Source organism: Falco punctatus, assembly GCF_963210335.1.
Source record: "Falco punctatus genome assembly, chromosome: 4".
NCBI classification, from domain to species: Eukaryota; Metazoa; Chordata; class Aves; order Falconiformes; family Falconidae; genus Falco; species Falco punctatus.
In genome coordinates, this window is record NC_137583.1 from 80,271,694 (window position 1) to 80,292,603 (window position 20,910).

The 20,910-nt window shown below is 36.1% G+C and overlaps 1 protein-coding gene across 1 annotated transcript in view; it reads left to right on the plus strand.

The window, feature by feature from the left end:
- The window catches only part of PHF14 (PHD finger protein 14), a 166,887-nt gene extending 152,289 nt beyond the window's left edge, over positions 1-14,598 (plus strand). The window contains exon 17 of the mRNA XM_080382684.1: positions 14,297-14,598. Within this exon, the coding sequence (XP_080238810.1) occupies positions 14,297-14,371 (75 nt within the window). The 3' untranslated portion in view covers positions 14,372-14,598. The remainder of the gene's footprint in view (positions 1-14,296) is intronic.
- The last annotated feature ends 6,312 nt before the right edge of the window (positions 14,599-20,910 follow it).

The following is a 20,910-nucleotide window of genomic DNA, read 5'->3' on the forward strand; positions in this document are numbered from 1 at the left end:
GAATATCATAGTGGTATGCTTTCATCAGGCTCAAGCTGCTTGAAGATTGTTGGGGTTTTATTTTTGATTTAAATATCTGGTGAACCTTACTGTGCTGACAGGTCTGACATCGTATCCACAAGCAGTGAGCGGCAGCGCTGTGTTGCCTTTGAGCCATCAGTGGACCTTTGCAGAGCTTCTGTAAAGGAGACAGAGTGATGCTGGTTTTCTGGCCCTTCCTTGCCACGACACGTAGATGGCAAGCCGCTGGCACCCAGAAGTGTCTGTCATTTTCAGGACATTGTCCGCGTTGCTCCCTGTTAATCTGTCTAGGAAAAAACAACAGTAGCAATGTTCATTGACTAGGAAATTATTGTTTTCCATGGCAATAAATTTTGAGTAAGGGTTTTCTGAAGGGGCTCCTGTCTCCTGGGGTGGGGTGGGATGTTTAAGGTATGCATGGGTGCTTTGGCCTACAGAAAAGAGGGGATAAGACCTGCTAATGAGGAAGCTGTTGCTGAGTAGCGTAGCTTATACACTTAGGGGCTACACCAGCAAAGTATCTAATGCTGTAATAACCTACAAATCTGAGCTATTTAAGTTGGGATAAGTGTTACAATCAATTATTGTTGCTTTCAATAGGGTGCCTGTTCCTCTTCTTTTTCTCAGACTCGGCTTCTTACCTGCCTTGTTGAGTCATGTCTTGATGTGTGATAATTATATCCAGTCATAATTAGTACTGAACGCTGATTTCTACAAGCTATCTGCGGGTTAAACTTCTCAGTTAACGATGAGCTGACTGTGTGGCACTGGATTAGCACCTGGATTCGATTTCTAACACACTTCATTTCCAGGCATCCTCTTTCAGTATTTTCACTACACTTTAGTCTATATTAAGGTGGAAATTGGATTAAAAAGGCAAAGTGTGAAATCATTTGCTGAAGCAAACAGAGTGTTAGTGCCAAATTTTGTATAAAAGGACGCTGCTGAAAGGATTGTGGGTTGCTCTTCTAATCCACAGAGAATCCCTCCGCCTCTGAGTTTTAAGAACTTCATTTCCAAATACAATGCACAGGGGGTACATAAACCCCTGTTAAACAGTTCATTTTGTGCAGTCTTCTCTTGTTTGTTTATGGTACTAAACATGTTGTTTTCAGCCTGGAACAATCTCACTCATGCAGAAATCACTTTGTAAATTTAAATACTGTATTAGTGACAGCTCTGTTCAGAGCAAGCATTTTAATCTGTTGGGCAGTACCTATAGCTGTCCTCCTGTAATTAAAGTTTTTAATACAAAAGAAAATTTTGCTATTTATTTTTCTCAATGAAATAAAGATTTTCAAGAGCAAAAATTGGTTATATGTAGATGCAATGCTCGCTGTGTCTGAAAATGTTGTGTTGCTAGGGCAAATGAATTACTGCTGTTCTTGGATGAAGAGAATATTGTGTGTGAAACTCCCACTGTCTCTTGAGTAAACAACAAAGTTTGAAATGTAAGCACAAGACAGGACATAAACAATATGTTTTAAAAATCCAGAATCAGAAACTGATGTAATTCTGGGCCATAACCTTAACAATTACCATCACGCAATGCAAGACAGCCCAAATATGAAAGTATATTCACTTAGAAAAAAAATTATCTAACTCAAGCTGACCACTGCAGCTTTCACAGAGAGGATATTGACTACCACTTAAATGCTATTAGGATGTGGTCTTCCTTTGACAGCAGGTACTTGTCCTTCTGAAAAAGAGGACTACACACATCATCTCCATTTTATCCTGCTGGCTGATGTACTAGCGCTGACTTGGTAGTTGCTTCCTTATTTAATTATGTTTTAAAATTTGACTCCGTTCTCTTTTCATCATTCCAAACCAGACACCTTTTTTTATGCATTGCCTTCTGATTGCTCTCAAAGCATCTTTCCAATTAAATAATTTCCTGATAAAAACAAGTTTATGTGAAGTAGAACTGTTTTCATATGCTTTATAGCTTGCTGCATATTATACCATATTGTATATCATAAAATTCCTGCTATTAATGGTTGTTTACTTTTCCTAGAGACAAAAGATATGCACCAGGATTTAAACCCAGACAATTTCTTGCAATAACTGCACTCATTTTATGTCTTCTTTACTGGTTTCAGAAAGAACAGGTGATGCTCTGCACTAGAAAAGTTAATGCTTTTAAAGCCTTCTGTACTTTCTGAATCTAATAACAATGACAGCACTTAGCACTTATATAAATCTTTTCATGCATAGACCTCCATCCTGACTTTGGAAGTAGTATTATTCACATTTTGAGGATAAGTTCTTTAATGTAGCAGTGAGTTCAATTTCCACACCCTCCAGGCCAAATACATATTATAGTAGGGGGACAAATGTCAGAGATTTTTGCTGAGAAATTCCTCCTCTGAACCTCAGACTTTGCTTTACTATAGACTCATGCATTAGCTTTATCCTCATTTCTGTTAGTGACCCTCCTCTAGATTAAATCCTATTATGTACCACTCTTCCATTTCTTCCTCTTTTCCAGTGACATCTGCCAGCTCTCTATCCAGAAGTTCTCTTCAGCTTTCTCCATACACCGTGCTTCATATGGGGAGTTCTCCCTTGACCTCAACTCTGTTTTCCCCACAGAAGCACACCTCTACAGACTGACTTCTCAAGGCCCAGTGCTGTTTTGATAAAATATCTGCAATAACTGTCTGATTTTTGCTGTCTCTACTGTATAATCGGTATAAATTAAATATAAAAATAATATACATATAATATAAAAATAGACATGTAAGATATTTTTATATATGTCTATATGAAATAGTTTTATATACTTTTTGATAATAACAAATTTTTAATCATTCTTCATTTATTAGCCATGCTTGGCACAAAAATGTGGTTGAGATACATGCCCGTTATCCTGACACAGTTAGCTTTTATGGTGTTTTACTACTTGTCCTTCTCTTCTTTCATTTTTTTTCATAACTGATTTTAGACTCTGCAAGATCAGACTCTCCAGATGTGTCTGTACAGTATGTGGCATGATATGACTTGGCTAAGATTCAAATTATTAATTAATATTATAGTTAAATAAATATTACATCAATATATTACTATGTATAAAACTGAACAGCAAAATCTTGACATGAGCTAGAGACCTTTCTGTATCTAGGTTTTAAAAGGCATCATTTTTAGGATTTGGAATGAACAGGGGAAGCAACATCTAACAAAATTTTTCATGTTTCACTTTTTTGAGAACTTACTCCTCAAAGGTTTCTTTGAATTTAAATGAAGAGGAAATACTTCAGTCCAAGTCACAAATGATTAATGCCAGTAACTTCCACTGACGTTAAGGACAGCACTGAGAGGCAAAGGGAAGCATCAATTAATACGGGAAGAGTAAGATCCTTGATTTGTGGTCTACCAAAATAGACAGCATTTGCTGTATTTTCTTTATAGTCTTCATATTCTTAATAATAATATTTTAAAATTATGTTGGCAGATGAAATAGTGTAGTTACATATTTGTTTCTAAATTTAAATGCTGATTTAAATGTCAGTGCTGTCTAGGGCCTAAGGTCCATGTAGGTGAAAGGAGGCAGGCAAAATGAGTTGTGGCAAATACTAGGTATTATTTGCAACAGAACGTGACCCTGTTTTTCCCACATAATTTTTTTTTTCCACTACCTGTTCTGTGGGTAAAGGAGACAAAGGATGATTATCTTAAATCATCAGTAAACAGAAAATAATGAAGTCGTCACTGGCTGTTAACTCTTAGAGTCATGATATCCAATTGCTGGAGCTCCTGAATGTACAGAAAGAGAACAGCCAACGAATAAAACCAAACAGATTGCAACTAAGTAAAATGAATGAATATGTAAGCTTTTGCTTGATTTTGTTAGGTAGCACTGACAGTTACGAGAGCGGTTGTTGTACAAGAGCAGACAGCAGCAGTAACTACTGAACATTGCTGCGGGGCGGTTGCTGACCCTGTGTAAGGTGCTGGGCAGAAACTCTTTAGAGGCAGCTGACTGGCAGCACTTGGATTTCAGCAAAAAATAGCCCACTGAAAATAGCTTCAGCTTCCTCTTAAATACCGATAATTTAAATGCCATGCTTGTTCCAGGGCCTGTTTAAATTCAGTATTCCATTCTAGACAAGCCTGGTTCTACAATATATTTCATACACAGCCCCAGTAAATAGTACCGTTCAGTTCAGTGATCAGATGAGTGTAATATAACTATGGATGTATACCTGTTTGCAAGTGGACCCTTAATGATTTTGGAGAATATTATCTCTTGGAAGCACTGTGATATAACAGAATGGGAGGCAAAAAAACGGAGTGAGTAGTCTTCTGAGGAGTGGAGTTCAGTGAGCTTCAAAATGATATGAAGTGGCTTCAGTGTTTTAAGGAAAAAATAGATAAATAATGGTTCATAATATCAGCTCTGTAATGAGCTCTTCTACCGTAAAAGCCAAGCAGTAATTGGTTATAGCCAGATTTCCCTAGCTTTGGGAATCTTTTAGAATATAGCTTTTCAATAGCTGAATCACATTGAAGTATTTTTTCTCTTCTAACAAAGTAATGTGTGATTTGTTGGAGGGTGGGCAGAGATGGGAAGCAAGCTGTTCACAAACCAGAAGATGACTTTGATGTAGTACAGTGAAACAGTAACTTCTAAATTTATCAGAAAGAAATGAACCACGAACCTGTAAGGAAACCTGTTTGTGGTGACTACCTGCACCAAGGCAAGGTCTGTCAATTACTTTGATTCTAAGTTTCTGAAAGGCAACTAATATATATTTTTTTACAAAGTAAAATACATCTTATAAATTATAAATATATATTACAAATTATGATTTTTTTACAAAGTAAAATACATCTTATAAATTATAAATATTGTTAGAGAAAAAGTTTGGGGGGGTATCAGACTGTGTTTGGAGGCAGAAGCAGCTTTTACAGGGCAGGTTTTTGCAAAGTTCCTTTGGATGATCCTTTAAATGTTTGGACATTGCATTATTTCCAGTTGAAAGAGTTTCATCAGATTCTGACTTCAAAAAATTACAGCGAAGCAACATCACTATCATGACAAATGACCAAAACATCCCTCAGTATACCCACTGAATTAACTAACATTTGGCTTTAGAACCTCACTTGGAAATGGAGAAACACAGATGAGTGGAGGCTGAGGAGAATTAATTGTACTATTACACCTAATACATTCATTTTTTAATGTAGAAGCTGATCAACTTGAAACTATTGAAACCTCGGTATATGAAATTTTACAATTTTGTTTCCAAATTGACTGTGTTTATTACCAATACACCCTTGATGCTTCACATACAGCTGAGCTGATCTGTTGTAGAAACAGGACTATTCAGGCATCATTACAGGATCAGAACAGTAATTGCTATCTTCAAATGAGAAATAAAGTCAAAATATAAACCCAAACAAATCTACAAGCCTTCCTTTGCTATCAAGCCAACTGAATTCCAAGTTCTAAAGCAGTAGCTTTCTTGTCTTGTTTGATTTCAGGTCCATAGCCAAATCTTTGGGTTATATCATCATATTAAAACTATGTTTATACAGCTTGTAAAGGAATGATTTTGACTTCTGGGTAGGTCTGCAGTGCTAGTTTTAATTTAGATTAAATGAATCATAACAGCAGCGGAGATGTAGGTCTTCCATGAGAGACTGTACCTTAGTTGTTAGCATGAAGGTGTGGATCTGGTCCTAGCCTAGAATGCTCTTTTGGGGATTTTATTTAATGGATGTTGAAATCATTGGAACATCTGTCTGTAGTTGTACTCTGAATTTAAATATCAGTACGTGTTTTGGAGGACCTACTGAAAGGAATTTTGTTTTTTTTAGAAAAAAAAAAAGCAAAAGTCTCTTCCATATCTTGATTTCTTCAGCAGCACAGGTTCTGTTGGCTGTCACAGTCTATCCTCTGTCTACTTCTACAGCTCCATCCATTTATATCAGTTGTGTTTGCAACTTTGTGGATTGTGGCTAAATATAGGCATTCAGTATTACAACAACTATAAAGCCATTTTTACAGCATTCACTTATCTCACATTTTGGAAAATGCTAAAATAAAGGCCTTTGCTGTGTTGTTCAGACTCCTATGTCATCATAATAACTCTATTGAAAGATCCATCTTTTATGCCTTGTGCCTGAACAGAATTTCATGGCTGTACTCATGTGAAATGTTCTCATGAAATATAAAAGAGAGAAAAGCTTTCTGAATTGTTAGCTCTCACGTTTTAGCAATATTTTCATGAATTCCCAAGTTATTAAATTTAAAATACTGCAAAACACTTTTTCTAATTAAATGTGCATTTTCTTTTGTCATAAGGAAAGAAAAAACTTTGGTTATGCTTTTTACAGTAATTTAATTAAGCATTTTCTGTAAGTTCATTTAAGTATCTATCATGGCTCACTAAAGTTGGAATTCAGTATAGAATGGTAGATTAATTGCCCTTTGTCTTAGATGAAATAAGAATCCTAAATATGCAGAGTCATGAAATTTAATTGTGTTCCTCAATTGCTTATTCAATGCTTTGGAAACCTGAATCAAGAAATACTTAAGAAGAGGGCCAAAGGTTGTTAAATGTAGCGAGTAACACAGATTTTGAACTTTACTTAATGAACCAAGTGTTTATTACTATGAAATAAATGCACCATTTAAAGAATTATGCTAGAAATGTAAAACATTAAAACTCTAATTAATTTTGGTCAGAAGCATGCAATGCACTCATTTTTCCTAAAACATTTTCATTAAGGTCTAGATTTTCTCTGTTATTGAGATGAATTTATTCCTTTCATATGGTGGTACTGTCTTATTCCATTAAAAAACATGTACTTCAGTATTGTTTAGAGTGATGTTTTTCAGCTGCCTTCGACTGCAAGCAGCATGTCTTGATTGTAGCTTACAGAAGCATTTTTCGATAATTCAGTTGTGCCTTTTTTTCTATTTAATGTTATTAATCATTTTGGAAACAAAGAATGTTCGGACCTTTTGATAAAAGGCTGTCTATAGCCAAACATATTTGTGAAAACAGTTAAAGCATGAAAAAAAACTTCAGCCGTCATTTAGTAACTACCAAGATGCATGTATAGCCTAACATCTGAGAAGTTTTGTGTTTGTTTTTGTTTTTTTATTTTATTAGGCAAGAGCTATCAATTCCTTATTGTTGGCCTGATTACCTTTTGTTGTCATGTAGCTATTGTAAGAAAAAGCTATTTTATTTCTTAGCATCAAGAATACAAACATGAAGTTTTGCTGCTTATAATTTAGTAAATGTATAGTGTAAATATGGTGGGAGTATAACCATGAATATTTAAAATCATCTTGATTTGATTAGAATATGCATTTCTAGGCTATGCAATACTATTCTATATATGAAGTGGAACTTTCTGTTTTCATTTATAATTCATAAAAATAATGATTCTGTTCCCACATACTAGAAAATGATATTGTGGTTTCCATATATATGTTTATATATGCACTGACCTAAGTATTATAGTTGAGTGACAAAGTTGCCTTAGAAAGGATCTTAATCAGGACAGTGTTGGACTTGAAGGCTTGCAAGCTAACGCCATTGTGCACTCTGAGACCAGAGTGGAAATTAAGGAGGCGCGTCCCATACACGCAGAGTACAATGCCATTAAAGTTGCTTTTCAACTGTTTCTTAGTTAATGTTTCAGGTTTGTGATATCTAAGCATCCACAGATACAGTCTAAAGTTCACAAACCTAAACCTTTAAAGACTCAGTGTTAAAGAGGAAGCATTTTCCTCTGCTTTCTTCAAGGAGAACCAGCTGATCTTGTAAAACAATGTTTGGGTTTCAAGCACCACCTGCCCTGAAGAGCATCCCAACTGTAGTGGCAGGCAGCCAGAAAGGCCACTCAATGGAATGGCTGCCTCCTAAAAAGGAGAGAAACAGATGGAAGATTTGAAATCTGGCATGAAAATCCACTTCTGTACTAAACGTTAAATGAAATTTGACTGTAAGGGCTCTTGCGATGGTACATTTATCTGTATAATCAGAATTAGAAACAAGGAAATAGAGAATACAGAACACTGACAAACATTTCAGAAAGACTTAAAAAGTTCTTGTATCAGTGGAAGTTAAAGGAAAGCGTTTGTGATAAACATGCAGCTGCTTGTAGCTTCTTAAGAGGAGCTCGACTGTAGAAATACGTCTCGCAGTCTTGCATTGCCACCTAGAGCAGATGCCACGTACTGCATTGGTGAAGGAAAAAAAAGCAGTTAAACGTTACTCTTTTTACTGAACAAAATGGGGTGGAGAGCTGCTTCCAGTTAATTGATGTCATGTTTACTTACATTATAATGTTTAGTTCATTCATAGCCTCCATTTTTAAATGTAGCAGATCAGCAGAGATTTCGCTGTAGGATTTTGGTGGGCTTTGACAGTAAGAATTAATGGAGATGCACATTAAAAGGTACGACTGTCAGCTTGCCAGTGGTCCCAGAGGGGGCATTTTCTTGATGGCTGCTTCAGAATACTTCATGAAGAAAATGTCAAACTTGTCAAGACTGTCACTATGAAAATGATCCATGTAGCAAGGGTCTCCTTTTCTTGGGAAACAAACAGCAGCCTTATCGCTGCAGAGCTACGGTGACAGAAAACTGTCATCTATCACAAGAAATGTATATTTGCTTCTAATATCTATTGGTAAAGAACTCTTTCAGTTGTAGTCTGTATTTTCACACCACTCTTCATTATAAGGGTTGTCAGTAACACATTTGAAGAAGATAGCATGGGCTTTGGGGAAAAAAAAATATACTGAATTTTAGTAGTGGATGCTTACCTATTGCCGACTTAACAGAGACTGATTTAACTCCCAGTTTTTGACTAAAACTCATTTTCCTCCAAATTTGGCTTATGAGATTAGAAAGCTAGACTTTAAACATATGGAAAGAAAAGCTCTTATAGTTTCTAGAGTCCCTTTTTCCTGATATATTTTTGAAAAGTATTAAAAATATTTTTACCTACTTCCAACTCATGTTTTGCTAGCTAGAATCTGTGAGGCGGGAGATGAAATACTAGCTGGACACCCTCACAGGACCTTACTATATTGGTCATATTACAGCTCTTTTGGGTTAAGATACTATAAGAAGTAATAGTATCTGAATTTGGTCCTGAGTGGTTTTGAGATGGTATTTCTAGATTATGTGATAGCATAGAGAACCCTTTAGTCATTCCTCTTCATAGTAAGGTATTTTTGTGTTTTGCATACTTTCTTATTAATCAGATATATAGCTGTTTATTAAGTTTAGAATATGGTTTACAGTTTGCAAAGTGCACAAAAGCAGGTTTATTTTATTAAGTATACCTTTCTAATGCAACTTTTGAAATGACAGGTGTGGTGTAGTGCACAGATCTGTGGATTGGTGTGTTTCCTAGCACAGTTAATTGAGGTGTGATCTGTTCTACATACAGATTAGTGTCAGATTCCCTGACAGAGTTAAGAATTGTCTACTTCACTGTCATCTTACAGCTTTCATTTCATTAACTAATGGAATAAAAAGAAATTATTAGACGTTTTGAATTAAATCATTTGGAGGAGGGAAAGTGAAAGGGACACCCAAAGCCCTATTTCTAGGTTGGTTTTTTTGCTTTCTTTTTTTTGGTGTTTTTGTTTGTTTTTTTTTTAATGTCATAATTTCTTTACAGGGGAGCATTCTGGAATAAAAACTACAAAATTAACTTTCCACATCGGACCTGTTATTCTCTATTCAGAGCACTATTTGTAGTTGACCTTAAACATGCTTTCAGAAGAAATGAGGTTATATGACAGTCTCTCTCAACTGTCAGATCAACATTTTCAGAAATAGGATCATATAAGTCAGCTTCTCAATTTTAGTTTTTGGCACATAAAAACATCTAAATAGCGAAGTATTCCCTTTAACTTCAGCAAAGCTTTTGAATGCTCCATAGTTCAATGATAATTCACAACACTTATTTACATTTTGGGGTCTCAGTTTTAAGTTCTTGGCCTCGTTCTGTTATTGTGACCCATAGATGCTCAGCTACCAAGTGTAGACGAAGTATTTTGAAAGAAGAGATATCCATAGGACATTTGAAGAGATCCAGAGAACATCCAAAGGACCCTTTAATCCCATATGTTGTTTCCATCAGGGAAGAGGAGTGATGCCTGGGGAAAGGATGTAGGAAAAAAGCTGATGGGGAAGATCCATCAGTCCATCAGGATGCTGATGAGATGTCTAGTCATCAATGGCTTAAGGAGCTCCTGAGCTGACATTTCCATTCAGGGTGTTTGGTTTAACAGCACTTTATAACACCCTTTGTACTTCTCCTTACCACTTGGCTTTGAAAATCTGAAAGAATGACAATTCCAGACTAGTAAACTTTATTCATTTCAACATGAAAATAATCTCTGGGCTGTTAAATGCTCTTTTCCAGTAAGAATAGTAATGCAGTCTTGAGGGATTCACTTCCCTCTGCTGCTTTTACAAGTCACCAGATCTGTGCTGAGGCATCTTTTCGGTGAGCGTGTTCAAAATTGCATAATATTTGAGTCTATGGTGGTCTGTAGCCAGAAAAGATACTGAGAGAAGTTTGATTTTGACTTACGCTAGAAAAATCTACTTTGAAAGTTGAACATTTTAACACCAAAATGACTGTTCTCTATTTCAGGATTTTTAGGACAGGAAGCATTAGACATTAAAATCATAGGTGACTGGAAGCAAAATAAATAATAACATAAAATAGAAATATGAGTCATTTACAGAAATAGTGTGAACTGAATTTTTGTGAAACAAACTCAAATTCAGTATTTCATCTGCTGTGTTACCACTGGTAATAGCAACTTTACACACTGCCATCATGGGCTGTGTTTTAACAGATAACATGAAAAAAGGTTTTCCTTTGCTATCCATCAGAATTAAAAGCATTATAATGATGGTAATGATAGATGGTAATTAGTAAAACAAATATATTAAATATACTTAATCTGTATTCTGTTTAGCATAATTTCTTGTAAATTAGGCTATATAGGCTATTTAGCTGAAAATTCAAACATTATTAATGACATTAGAAACTCTAACCAATGCAGTATTGCGATGCCTCTTGGGCTATTAAAAAAAAAAAAAAAAGATAAAAAAAATTCATAGAAATTTGTCATTGTCAGCAAACTGAAAGAACAGTGAATCTTCTCATCTTGGAGTATGTTTAATATGTGTGCTCTAAATTGCCAGTTCAAATCTTTCCCAAATATGCTGGCAGTGATACTCCACTTCTTACAATTTACAGGAGTTCACATCTCAAAAATTTCTGATGATTTTCAGCCATTGCTGAGTCTGCCATTCTCAGGCCACCGCTGTCACTTCTTTTCTGGCAGAAAGCTGCATGAGTGCCAGAAGTGGTTGTTCATACTTTCCCATGTCCCCCCCCCAATCGTTTCTGCCATCTCTTTTGTGCTAGCACAGTTGTTCATGTGGCAATGAACAGGTCTGGGAACTGATCTGGCTGAAGGTGTGTCTGACAAAAAAAAAAAAAGTTTTCTTGCTTTGATAATTCATACTTTGAGAAAGATCAACCATCATTACTCTGTGTTTTGCACAGCAGTCACCCATGCTCAGAGATAATAAACTTAGATTTCTGATTCAAGATGAAATGGGAGTTTCTGTTTGTGGAAAACAGATGGAGTAAAAGTGCCTCAAAATTAAGATGCCTTATGTGGAGCATAATTCAGAAAGCTTTTGTGCATGAGAATGTCAAAATAACAAAAAATGATGTGGGAATTTGCCCACATAAGTCCAATTTATACTCTGCCGGTAGATTTTACCTGTTTGAGTATGTTTTACCTGGTTGAAGCAACAAGAGATGAACAAAGGAAAGTATTGGTACTGCAAAATGTCCCAGTGGGGATGCTTCCATCTTGAATATTCACACAGAGAAAATCCTGGCCCTGCTGTAGCCACTCAGCTATCATTTCTGCATCTTAGAAAATACTAATCACTGCAACTGCTGCTGTAACCTAGGAAATCTGCCAGAGAGTAAGCATGACCTTATGAGCACAGAATTAAAACATTTCAAGTCTACACAAAGCCAGACAATTCTGTTTTACTCTTAAAAAAAAAAAAAAAAAAAAACAAACCCACAAAAAAACAACCTCTTTTACTGGATAAAACCTTTTTGTCCACAAAAAGTTGACTTAGGAGGCTGATACTGAGTAGTGAGCCTAATATCCCTTCACCCGCTTTTGCTCCTCAGTGAAGGTATTGGCCCTGTCATCTCTGAAATGTCTGCATGCACCCTCTCTGAGGGGAGGAAGCCCTGAGCAGAATGTCGAGTGTGCTGGGAAAAGAATGTGTAGAGCTTATATTTGCTGTATGAGGGGAGTACAAGTCAGGACGTTGGAATAATGGCAGATTGTATGCTATGGAAGTGGATTAGTTGACACTGAGGTCAATAGGGATACAGCTTCTGTAGGTAAGGACCTTCAGAAACATGTAGATTTGCTGTTCTTTTATTAACAAGTCCTTCATGAAAGAAGCCAAAAGTTTCGGGGGGTGGCTTTTTCACTCAGCGATATTCTTTGTCACCTGTAAGCTTAGTTACACACCGCTCCTTTGTTGCTTCCCATTCTGCCTTGCCATTGTTCTCCTTAGAAGTTTGACCTTTGTATGTGTACTGTACATTACACTCTTGAATATATGCTAGACTTGTAATTTCAACAAATCAACAGTCTGGTTTCACATACATGCGCAGACATGTTTTCTCACCTGAACTAAAAGAGCCACAGGGCTCCCTACACATTTTAAAGGCGATTGAAGAGATGACAGTCCAGAAAGATAAGAAAAATGCTTTTAGCCTTTCGTGGTCAGTCATGTAAATATTTCTCGGTGCCTAGCCTGTCCCCAGAAGGGGGGAGGATTTAGAAGCACAATAGTTGGGAGTGTGTGTTTCTTTAATAGAACAACTAGCTTTTCCATTTTATTTTAGTGTGTAACATAGCACGAGACCGCATTTTTTAATGAGATTTTCCATTGTTATTCTATGTTGTGCTGCCCATGTGATCTCCCTATGTATTTTGTATCTCTAAATCTATTGTGATTATCCTTACAGAACACCCTTTGATGGTGAAAGGAGGACTAGGATGCAAAAAGATAAAGTTATTTTCCTAGAAGAATGAAAGTGCTGTTTCAAAGCAGGAAACTGCACCCTGGGTTCCTGGGTCCCATGACATTTCATTTGTCCCCTCTGTTGACTTGTGATGAGTGGTGTTATAGCAACCAGGACACTTCTTCATTCCCAAATATCTGTTCATTTCTTCTTTGTGTTTTTGGAAAAAAGGAAGATTCTTTGTATCTTGAATTAAAATTCAGGCAGGAAAACTGGCCATACTTCTAATGTGTGATAAGGACTGTTCATGATGCGATGGGTTACAAGTTGCTTTATAAAACAGTTTTCTCCATCTTCCATAATTTATACTTTGGAGGTCACGATTTTGTGCTGGACACAAAATAGTATCCATTCCTATGGAAACGGCATTATGATGTCACTTCATTTTTTCTGTGAGATCCAGAGAAACCTGTAGTGAATTATGAGCCCTACTCTTGGAACTGAAGGTGTAGAATATTGTAAGCATGCTGCTGCCTGACATGCTCATGTTTCCTATTTTAGACCTGACTGATCTTCAGATAACATATGGTGGTACAAGTAATTGGAAAATTGGCAGACCTGTCAAGAAAATATGCTAGATGGGACAAAAATACGATGCTGCAGCACATAAAGTGTCTCTGAAGTTAAATTTATTGTCTTTTATCAAATGGTGAAGTAAACGTATCTGGTCTCAAAAAAATGAAACATTTTTCAGTGGCAGATGCTTTTCAAAAGTAATTTTTAGAACAATGATGAAAGTTCTTGCATTCAAAAGTAATTTAGTGGAAACCTTTGGTCAAGAACAAAGGAAAGGTATATAATACTGTCTGCTGCAGATGTTTGAATATCTTGTCATCCGTGTATGGTTTAGTAATTTCTTTATGTAACCATGCGGTAAATTGATCAGTGAAATATTTACTCATTAAATTATTCTTCTACTATAAATGTAGGTGATTAAGCTTTTTAAAATCTCTTATCATTTTTATTTCAACTCTTGAGCAAAATCAAATGCATGAATAAATGATATTTTTTTGCTTATTTTTATGCTTATTGGTTAGGCAAAAGATAGAAAAAGTCTGTACAGAATTCTATACATATGCATAAGTACAAAAAGTGTACTTCTTCAATAAGTTGATTAATGTTCAGGTTTTCATTTTTTTTTACAGGAAGATGAAAATGAAGCTGAGGCAGAAAATTCATCTCAGGAGCTGAATTTGGAACAGAAAAAATCAAAAAAATAGGAGATTGCTGTCTTGTTTGAAATATTTGCAAGTTGTGTAACAGTGATTATAGTTTCTCATTGTAAAATTAACAAAAAAAGTTCTCAATAAAGTCATTGAAAATTAAATTCATGCTGCAGAGGGGAATTAATTAAGTAGCTCCTGGTGATGTTCTTGATTGCATTAAAAGCTGAATTATCAGAAATGAGCACCATACCAATAAAATTCTAAAAGCTTTTTGAACACGGTATAGAGAGCTGATGGGTTATTCACTACTAATAGCATTTACTAAGCAAACAGGTCAATTTTTTCTTTTATTCTACAAAGCAATGTTATCCTTAAAGGATAGTTATAACTCAGGCATATTTTGGTATTTCTGAACAAGAGCTTTGATTCTTTAAAGTTGGATGAATATGTTCTACTAAATCGGTTCTGAAATTTCTTCTGATCAGTGATTAAAATAAATGTCGCTGAGGTCTGGGTGGAGCAGGGATTTTTTGCTACATACAATGTTTTCATAAGTAATTAGTTTTATGTTTGCATCTCGTGTGATTTTTAATTGGTTTCATGTTGCATTATCATTTTCTTCCATGTAAACATTTTCCATCTTCACATGATCGTTGTCTTTTAATGAATGTCAAACGTTCGTCTTGATTAGGCCATCCTACCCAGGTCTAATTCCTTCTATACCATTCTTTCCATTCTAACAGAATAAAATAACTTCTTGCTGTGTCATTAGACCTTGAAGTCAGTAGTGAAAATGTAAAATAAAAACCTTTTCTTCCTATACTCATAATTATGATTTTCATTTCACCTCTGCTTTTTAGCCCGTGCAGGTCAGTAAATGGGAGGTTTAGTACAGGAAATTCACATGTAGATTTATAGCCCAATAGCATCACAGATTGCCATGAAGAAACCAAAAATTTTACTGATTCTGGTTTAGGATTAGAACAACACTCACTGAAGTCCCTTGAGTGAAGTTTATCTTGGTCTAGGATAAATTAATCTTCAACTGAGTAAGTTCACCTGTTTTCCCACTCTTCTGTATTTTTACTGTTATTCTGTATATTAAGTGTTAAATCAGATTTGTAAATAGTATTCATCCTCAATTTTATCCTGACTGTGTAAGTTATAGTTTCAGATATTTTAAGAACAACATGCCTATGCTTAAGCAATATCTTTTATGAATTATTTTCTGGTTCATGAGGTTCAAATGTGTGTAGCTCATGAACAAATTTCAATCACAATTACTCTACAGGAGTTTAATAACACTAGATCTCATTTTAACGAATGCAGCTATCATGTAAATTAGCATATAAAATAATTCAGCACTGGTCTGTTTGATGCAGACAGATCAACCACTTGTAGCCATGTCAGGAAGGAGGGGGAATATGATTTTGACTTCTCTGCAGTGGAAGAGGCAGATGTAGAAAAGACAGAGGCATGGATTTACAACACAGGACCTTAAGGACTGTTCTCTGCACCATGGTGAATAAGATCACAGGGTAGATGGGAAGAAAGTGAAGGTTCTTCCTTTTTTTCAGGCCAACACAGAAAGCCATAGGCCTTTCTCAAAGCTTAGTCCTCACCAGGATCTGAAGGGGCAGGTTGCCATTGGAAAGGGCTGAAAGGCCTCTAAATTTTGAAGGACAGAACAAGTAACTTAGAAGAAAAAGTGAGAGAATTAGGTTTTAGATGGGACTTACACAAAGGTAGAGTAATGGCAGGGGGAATTACTGGCTGGGATGGATTATGGCCATGTCTTGGCCTCTCTGCCTGCCCCCATCCCCAGTGCACTTGATGTTTGGTTTTATCCACCCAAATTATCCTGTCTGAAATCAGCAGATAGGGTCTCATTTGTGCAAAATAATCTGTTCCCATTGAGTCCATGGCAGCAGTTTTGTCCTTTTGCTATGAGTCTAAGCTCTGTGGCAGCCCGAGACTTCATGGGTGCATAAGATGAGAAGGGTGGTTATTTGGTGTTCAGGTTTCGTATGAAAATATATTGCTTGGCTCTCAAACACCTGAGATGAAAAATGCTGATGAGCTTAAAAGGAGTATTTCTGTGTCTTTCCTAAATTCTTTAAAATTTAACATGAAAGTATGATTACATAAATCATACTTGTATGTAACTCCTTTTTCAGAAATCCAACATATGTCACCAGAAGTCTACAGTCAGGGCTGATAAACAGAAACCTTTCCCTTGGTTTAAGTTATTTAATTCAAAAATCAAGGGCTGAAATTTAGAGATTTTCACTGCAAAGTAATGATAACCAGCACTGTTAACATGATCAGCTGTGTTTGACATGAAGTGAGACAAATGCAGCTAAATCAAAATGCACTCCTAAATTCATCCCTTCCAGAAAAATAGAGACCTATTTAATGGCTTGTTTGTAGACATTTTTACTAAATAGAGAGGGGTTTAACTAATAAAGATCAAATAAAGACTATACAAAAAAATACAACTATACAAAATAGGTGACTTTATTGCCTTTATCTAATTAAAATTTGCAGCTGAATTGACTTTTTTGTATATTCTTGAGTTTTCAGACTACCAGTATAAGTTTCATTTTCATTATGTCTTTTTTTTTCTGTGTCTGGAAGTTTTTTGAATATAACGCAGTGGGTAAAGCAGGAGGCTGCAACAGCCCTACATGACTATGACATGATGCATCTGAGTGTTACTCTTCATCAGAACTAAGTTGAAAACCTGATGCAGAATATTGTGGCTTATATTAAAGTCACGTCCATGCTGCAGTCAAGCACAAGCTAGCTTGGATACTGAAAACAGCTTAGCTCCTTCAGGGTGAAGCTCAAAGCTCATTTGAATATGCTCAAAGGCTAACTTAGAGATGGGATGAGCAAAAGTTTAGACAACTTTAATTCAGCTTATTACAGACATTTTGTGAAAGTGTATCTTCTTTGTGAATATACACAGTGTGAAGCAGTATATTCTTTGTATGTAAATATACACACATGCCCCTATGTACATGTGCCCAAGCAGACAGTTATGTCCCTTTTATTTTATTTTCTCTCCCTCTAAGTTATGGAAGTCATATGCTGATCTGAAAACCTAGATGGAGAACTTATTTGTTTCCCACTTCATCCTGCTCATGCGTGATAGTGGTGGTCCTCCCCAGCTGGGAATTGCCATTTTCTGGTTTGCACGAGTGATAGCTATTTTAGGGTGGGTTAGGGGATAATTATGTTTTCCATGCTTGAGGAGAAGCTGTCATTTTCCTCATATTAAAGCAAATTTACCGCTTTTTGTGCAGTTTATGATGGATTGCTGTTGGTTTTGGTTGAGTCTTCCATGTTTGCTCTTTCCCCCTGTGGAACAATGGGCTATTGAGAATTCTGTAGACTCCCAACACTGTGTTTTCTATTACAGACAACCACTTCACCCTCAAGAAGAGCAAATTAGTCTATTACTATAATTTTTGTTCTTAGAAAATAATGTCTGACCTTTCCACTCCCTCATATGGGGATCAGCAATTTGAGATGTGGAAGTTCTTGTCAATCACTCACACAGTTTCTGATTTATGAGAGTATGGTTTATGCTGAACCATAGATATATCATAAATTCAGCATTATATGTGCAATTGTTTGATATTAGGGGAATTTCCTTACTATATTACCTAATCGTTTTCATGCAAGGATTTTTATTCTGAATGCTACAAACTCACGTTTAAAGATACAAGCACGAGCCAAAGAGGCAAAGCTACTTTTGACACAGATGCTGTTAATCTCCTGTTTGTAGCTCTATAAGCATCAAAATGGTTGGTTCTAAAATGTGCAATAATAAGGATTCTGCACAAAAGCAAATATATCTTGATATTTTAATCCCAGTGTATGTGTAACTTCTTACTGGTTAAATGAGAATCCACAGTATTTCCTTATTTGTTAATGAAACATTGTAATGTGTTGCTACACTGCACACTTGCTGTTCAAGTGTAGTTTTTCTCCAGAACTGCACTAGTTGTGGTGCATTATATGCACGAAATGTGACATAAACCAGCTACTCCTAACACAGTATTCATTTTCTGTTCATTAGAAAACATTTGTATACCTTTAAATTAAGAAAATAATTTAAACGTGATTATTTCTTCTAAGGAGCTTTGATATTTGCAGTCAGAATTTTTAAAGGGAAGAAAACATGTTAACACAGAAGTGTATCACTCCAGTGCTTCTTTGTTATTGTAGTCCCATAAGCCGTCTACCTCTTGGTTGGTTGCTCTGCATCACCCTACAGAAACTTAACTCGCCCTGACATTAGGTTGGATTGGTTTTACTCTGTGAAAAGTGAAGGTTGATTAGAAACTGACTCTATTTCACATGACCTAAAGAAAACAATTTTTACATAGCAAAGAGTAAACGACTTCTATCACCTATCTAATGCTATAGTGCAAAATCATAGCAGGTAATAAATGTTTCCCCACAGTGAATTCAATGTGGATTCTGCAGCGATGTTATCTGGAGTTGGAAGTAAAATGCTGAAGGCAACAGCATGAAAATGCATGCAGCTATGGCATAATTCTGATTTGTTTAGGAGAACTATTAATTTCCTTGTTACAAAGCCAAGTAAGAGCAACCCTTTAAAACTATTGAACCATGAAAGCCATTTCCTTAAGGGTTTTAAATTTGGGAACAGACTCATGAAATTTATAGCTTTGATGAGATATTCTTTGCCTGCAGTCAGAATGAGAGCCAGATCATTGGTTTCCCAGCATGACACCTATGTATTATTGTGTGCACTAGATACCATTAGGCTCATAATAACACAGCTATCATCACATTAACGTCGGAAAGGTTCAGTTTGATGCTTGGTTTAAGTCTCATTTATACCTACAGCATACTAAATAGCTGAATAAAAACAAAAGCTATACCATACCTATATTGTACTATTGTTCTGCACTTTAACCAAAAATACAGTCATTTTATGCCCGATCAAACTTTTATTAATTTTTTTTTTCTTGGCAAGTCATGTTGTTTTGGAAGAGCTGCAATGATGAACTAATAGCATACCATGAATGCAGTATCAGATAATGCTACAATGAGACCATTTTTTTCTGGTTTATGCAGTAAGGACAGTAGTGAACATCATATACATATTGATCTAATAATTGTAATTTTTAGTATATTATTGAAAGTTTATGTACTACAGCTGCCATCTTATGGTAGAAGTGTATCCAAACAAGCCAGTAGCACCTCATTGCCTATATTCTTTCAGGTAAAGCAGTACAGGCTGTAGCATTCTAGCAAAGCACCAGCAATTAGAAGTCACACAAAGAAGGAAATACAGCTGAAAGCAATTAATGTAACTACTCTGCTACATACTTCTGCTAGTTTCTATTGGAAAAAAATAAATATATCCCTTTACAAAATAAAATTGCTACCAGGTTTTACAGTGAATGCAGAGAGAGATACTAAGAGAAATTACTTTTTATTCTGCTATGTGATTGAACAGGTGAATAGAGTTTGGGAGAAACATCCTCATTCTCATCATTAAAAAGTTTGGAGAAGCCCCAGTATACCAAGTCTAGTAACTCACGGGTTATAGGCAAATCACTTATTACTGTGATATGAAAAGTTTTTCCCAGATCAGTGTCAGAGCTTTCATTTCTATATATGGGAGGTGATACCTGTAGGAGTTCTGGCTAGAGGTAGTCAACAGGTTGGGGCTGTGACATAAATTGAGTCAAAACCAGCCAGTTCCAGTGATATGGGAAGAAAATACCAGGACAACAACAATCATCAGTAAATTGTGATGATATTCAATATTCAAATATTAAGTCAGCTGCGGTATTAGGAGATGCTCTGTCCCTGAAAATAAATGCAATGTTCATTCTTAATTACAAACATCCAGCCAAGTACTTAGGTGGAAAATACCTTTTTTGGCCCTCATTTTTTCCCTAAAAGTTTCCTACCTCATTTTGAATCCAAGCATAGTGCAGATAATACATGGCACTGCTAAATGCACCCTTTAATCTGCATTGTTCATGTTATATGGTATTGTCTTTAACAGCTAACCAGGTTGCTTATCTACATCTTGGTGTGTATTTTAAGAATTTTCTTTTGCTGTGAAGTCACATTGTTAATTCCCATTTTTAGGATTTGGAGTCGAAACAAAACCAAGACTACCCTCTCTTCCTTGTGGATAAAACCAGCCAAGAGAATTGTCACCTTTCAGAGGTGTCAGTGCGATGGGAACAGCAGGGAGAGGCTGCAGCCAGCAGCGGGACAGATGGACAGAGAAAAGACTCCCATTCCCCAGAGCTTCATTTCCATTACAGATGCCAACAGCCTGGAAACCAGACTGAAGAAGAGATATAGCTCGGGTCATGTTTTTTAGCACATCCCTACATAGTCTTCTGTATTTGCTGGGCCTTTGTTAAGAGGCAAAGGAGAAAATGACTGCACTGGTGAATGCTTAAGATACATAGCAGGCCATGCTGGAGCAAAAATGGCAGATCTAGTCTCAGTCAATATCATCCTTGGGTCCAAGCAGTTACACAATTTCTTCTTTCCAGCTCATCTCCCAGGAGAAAGCTTGCAGACGC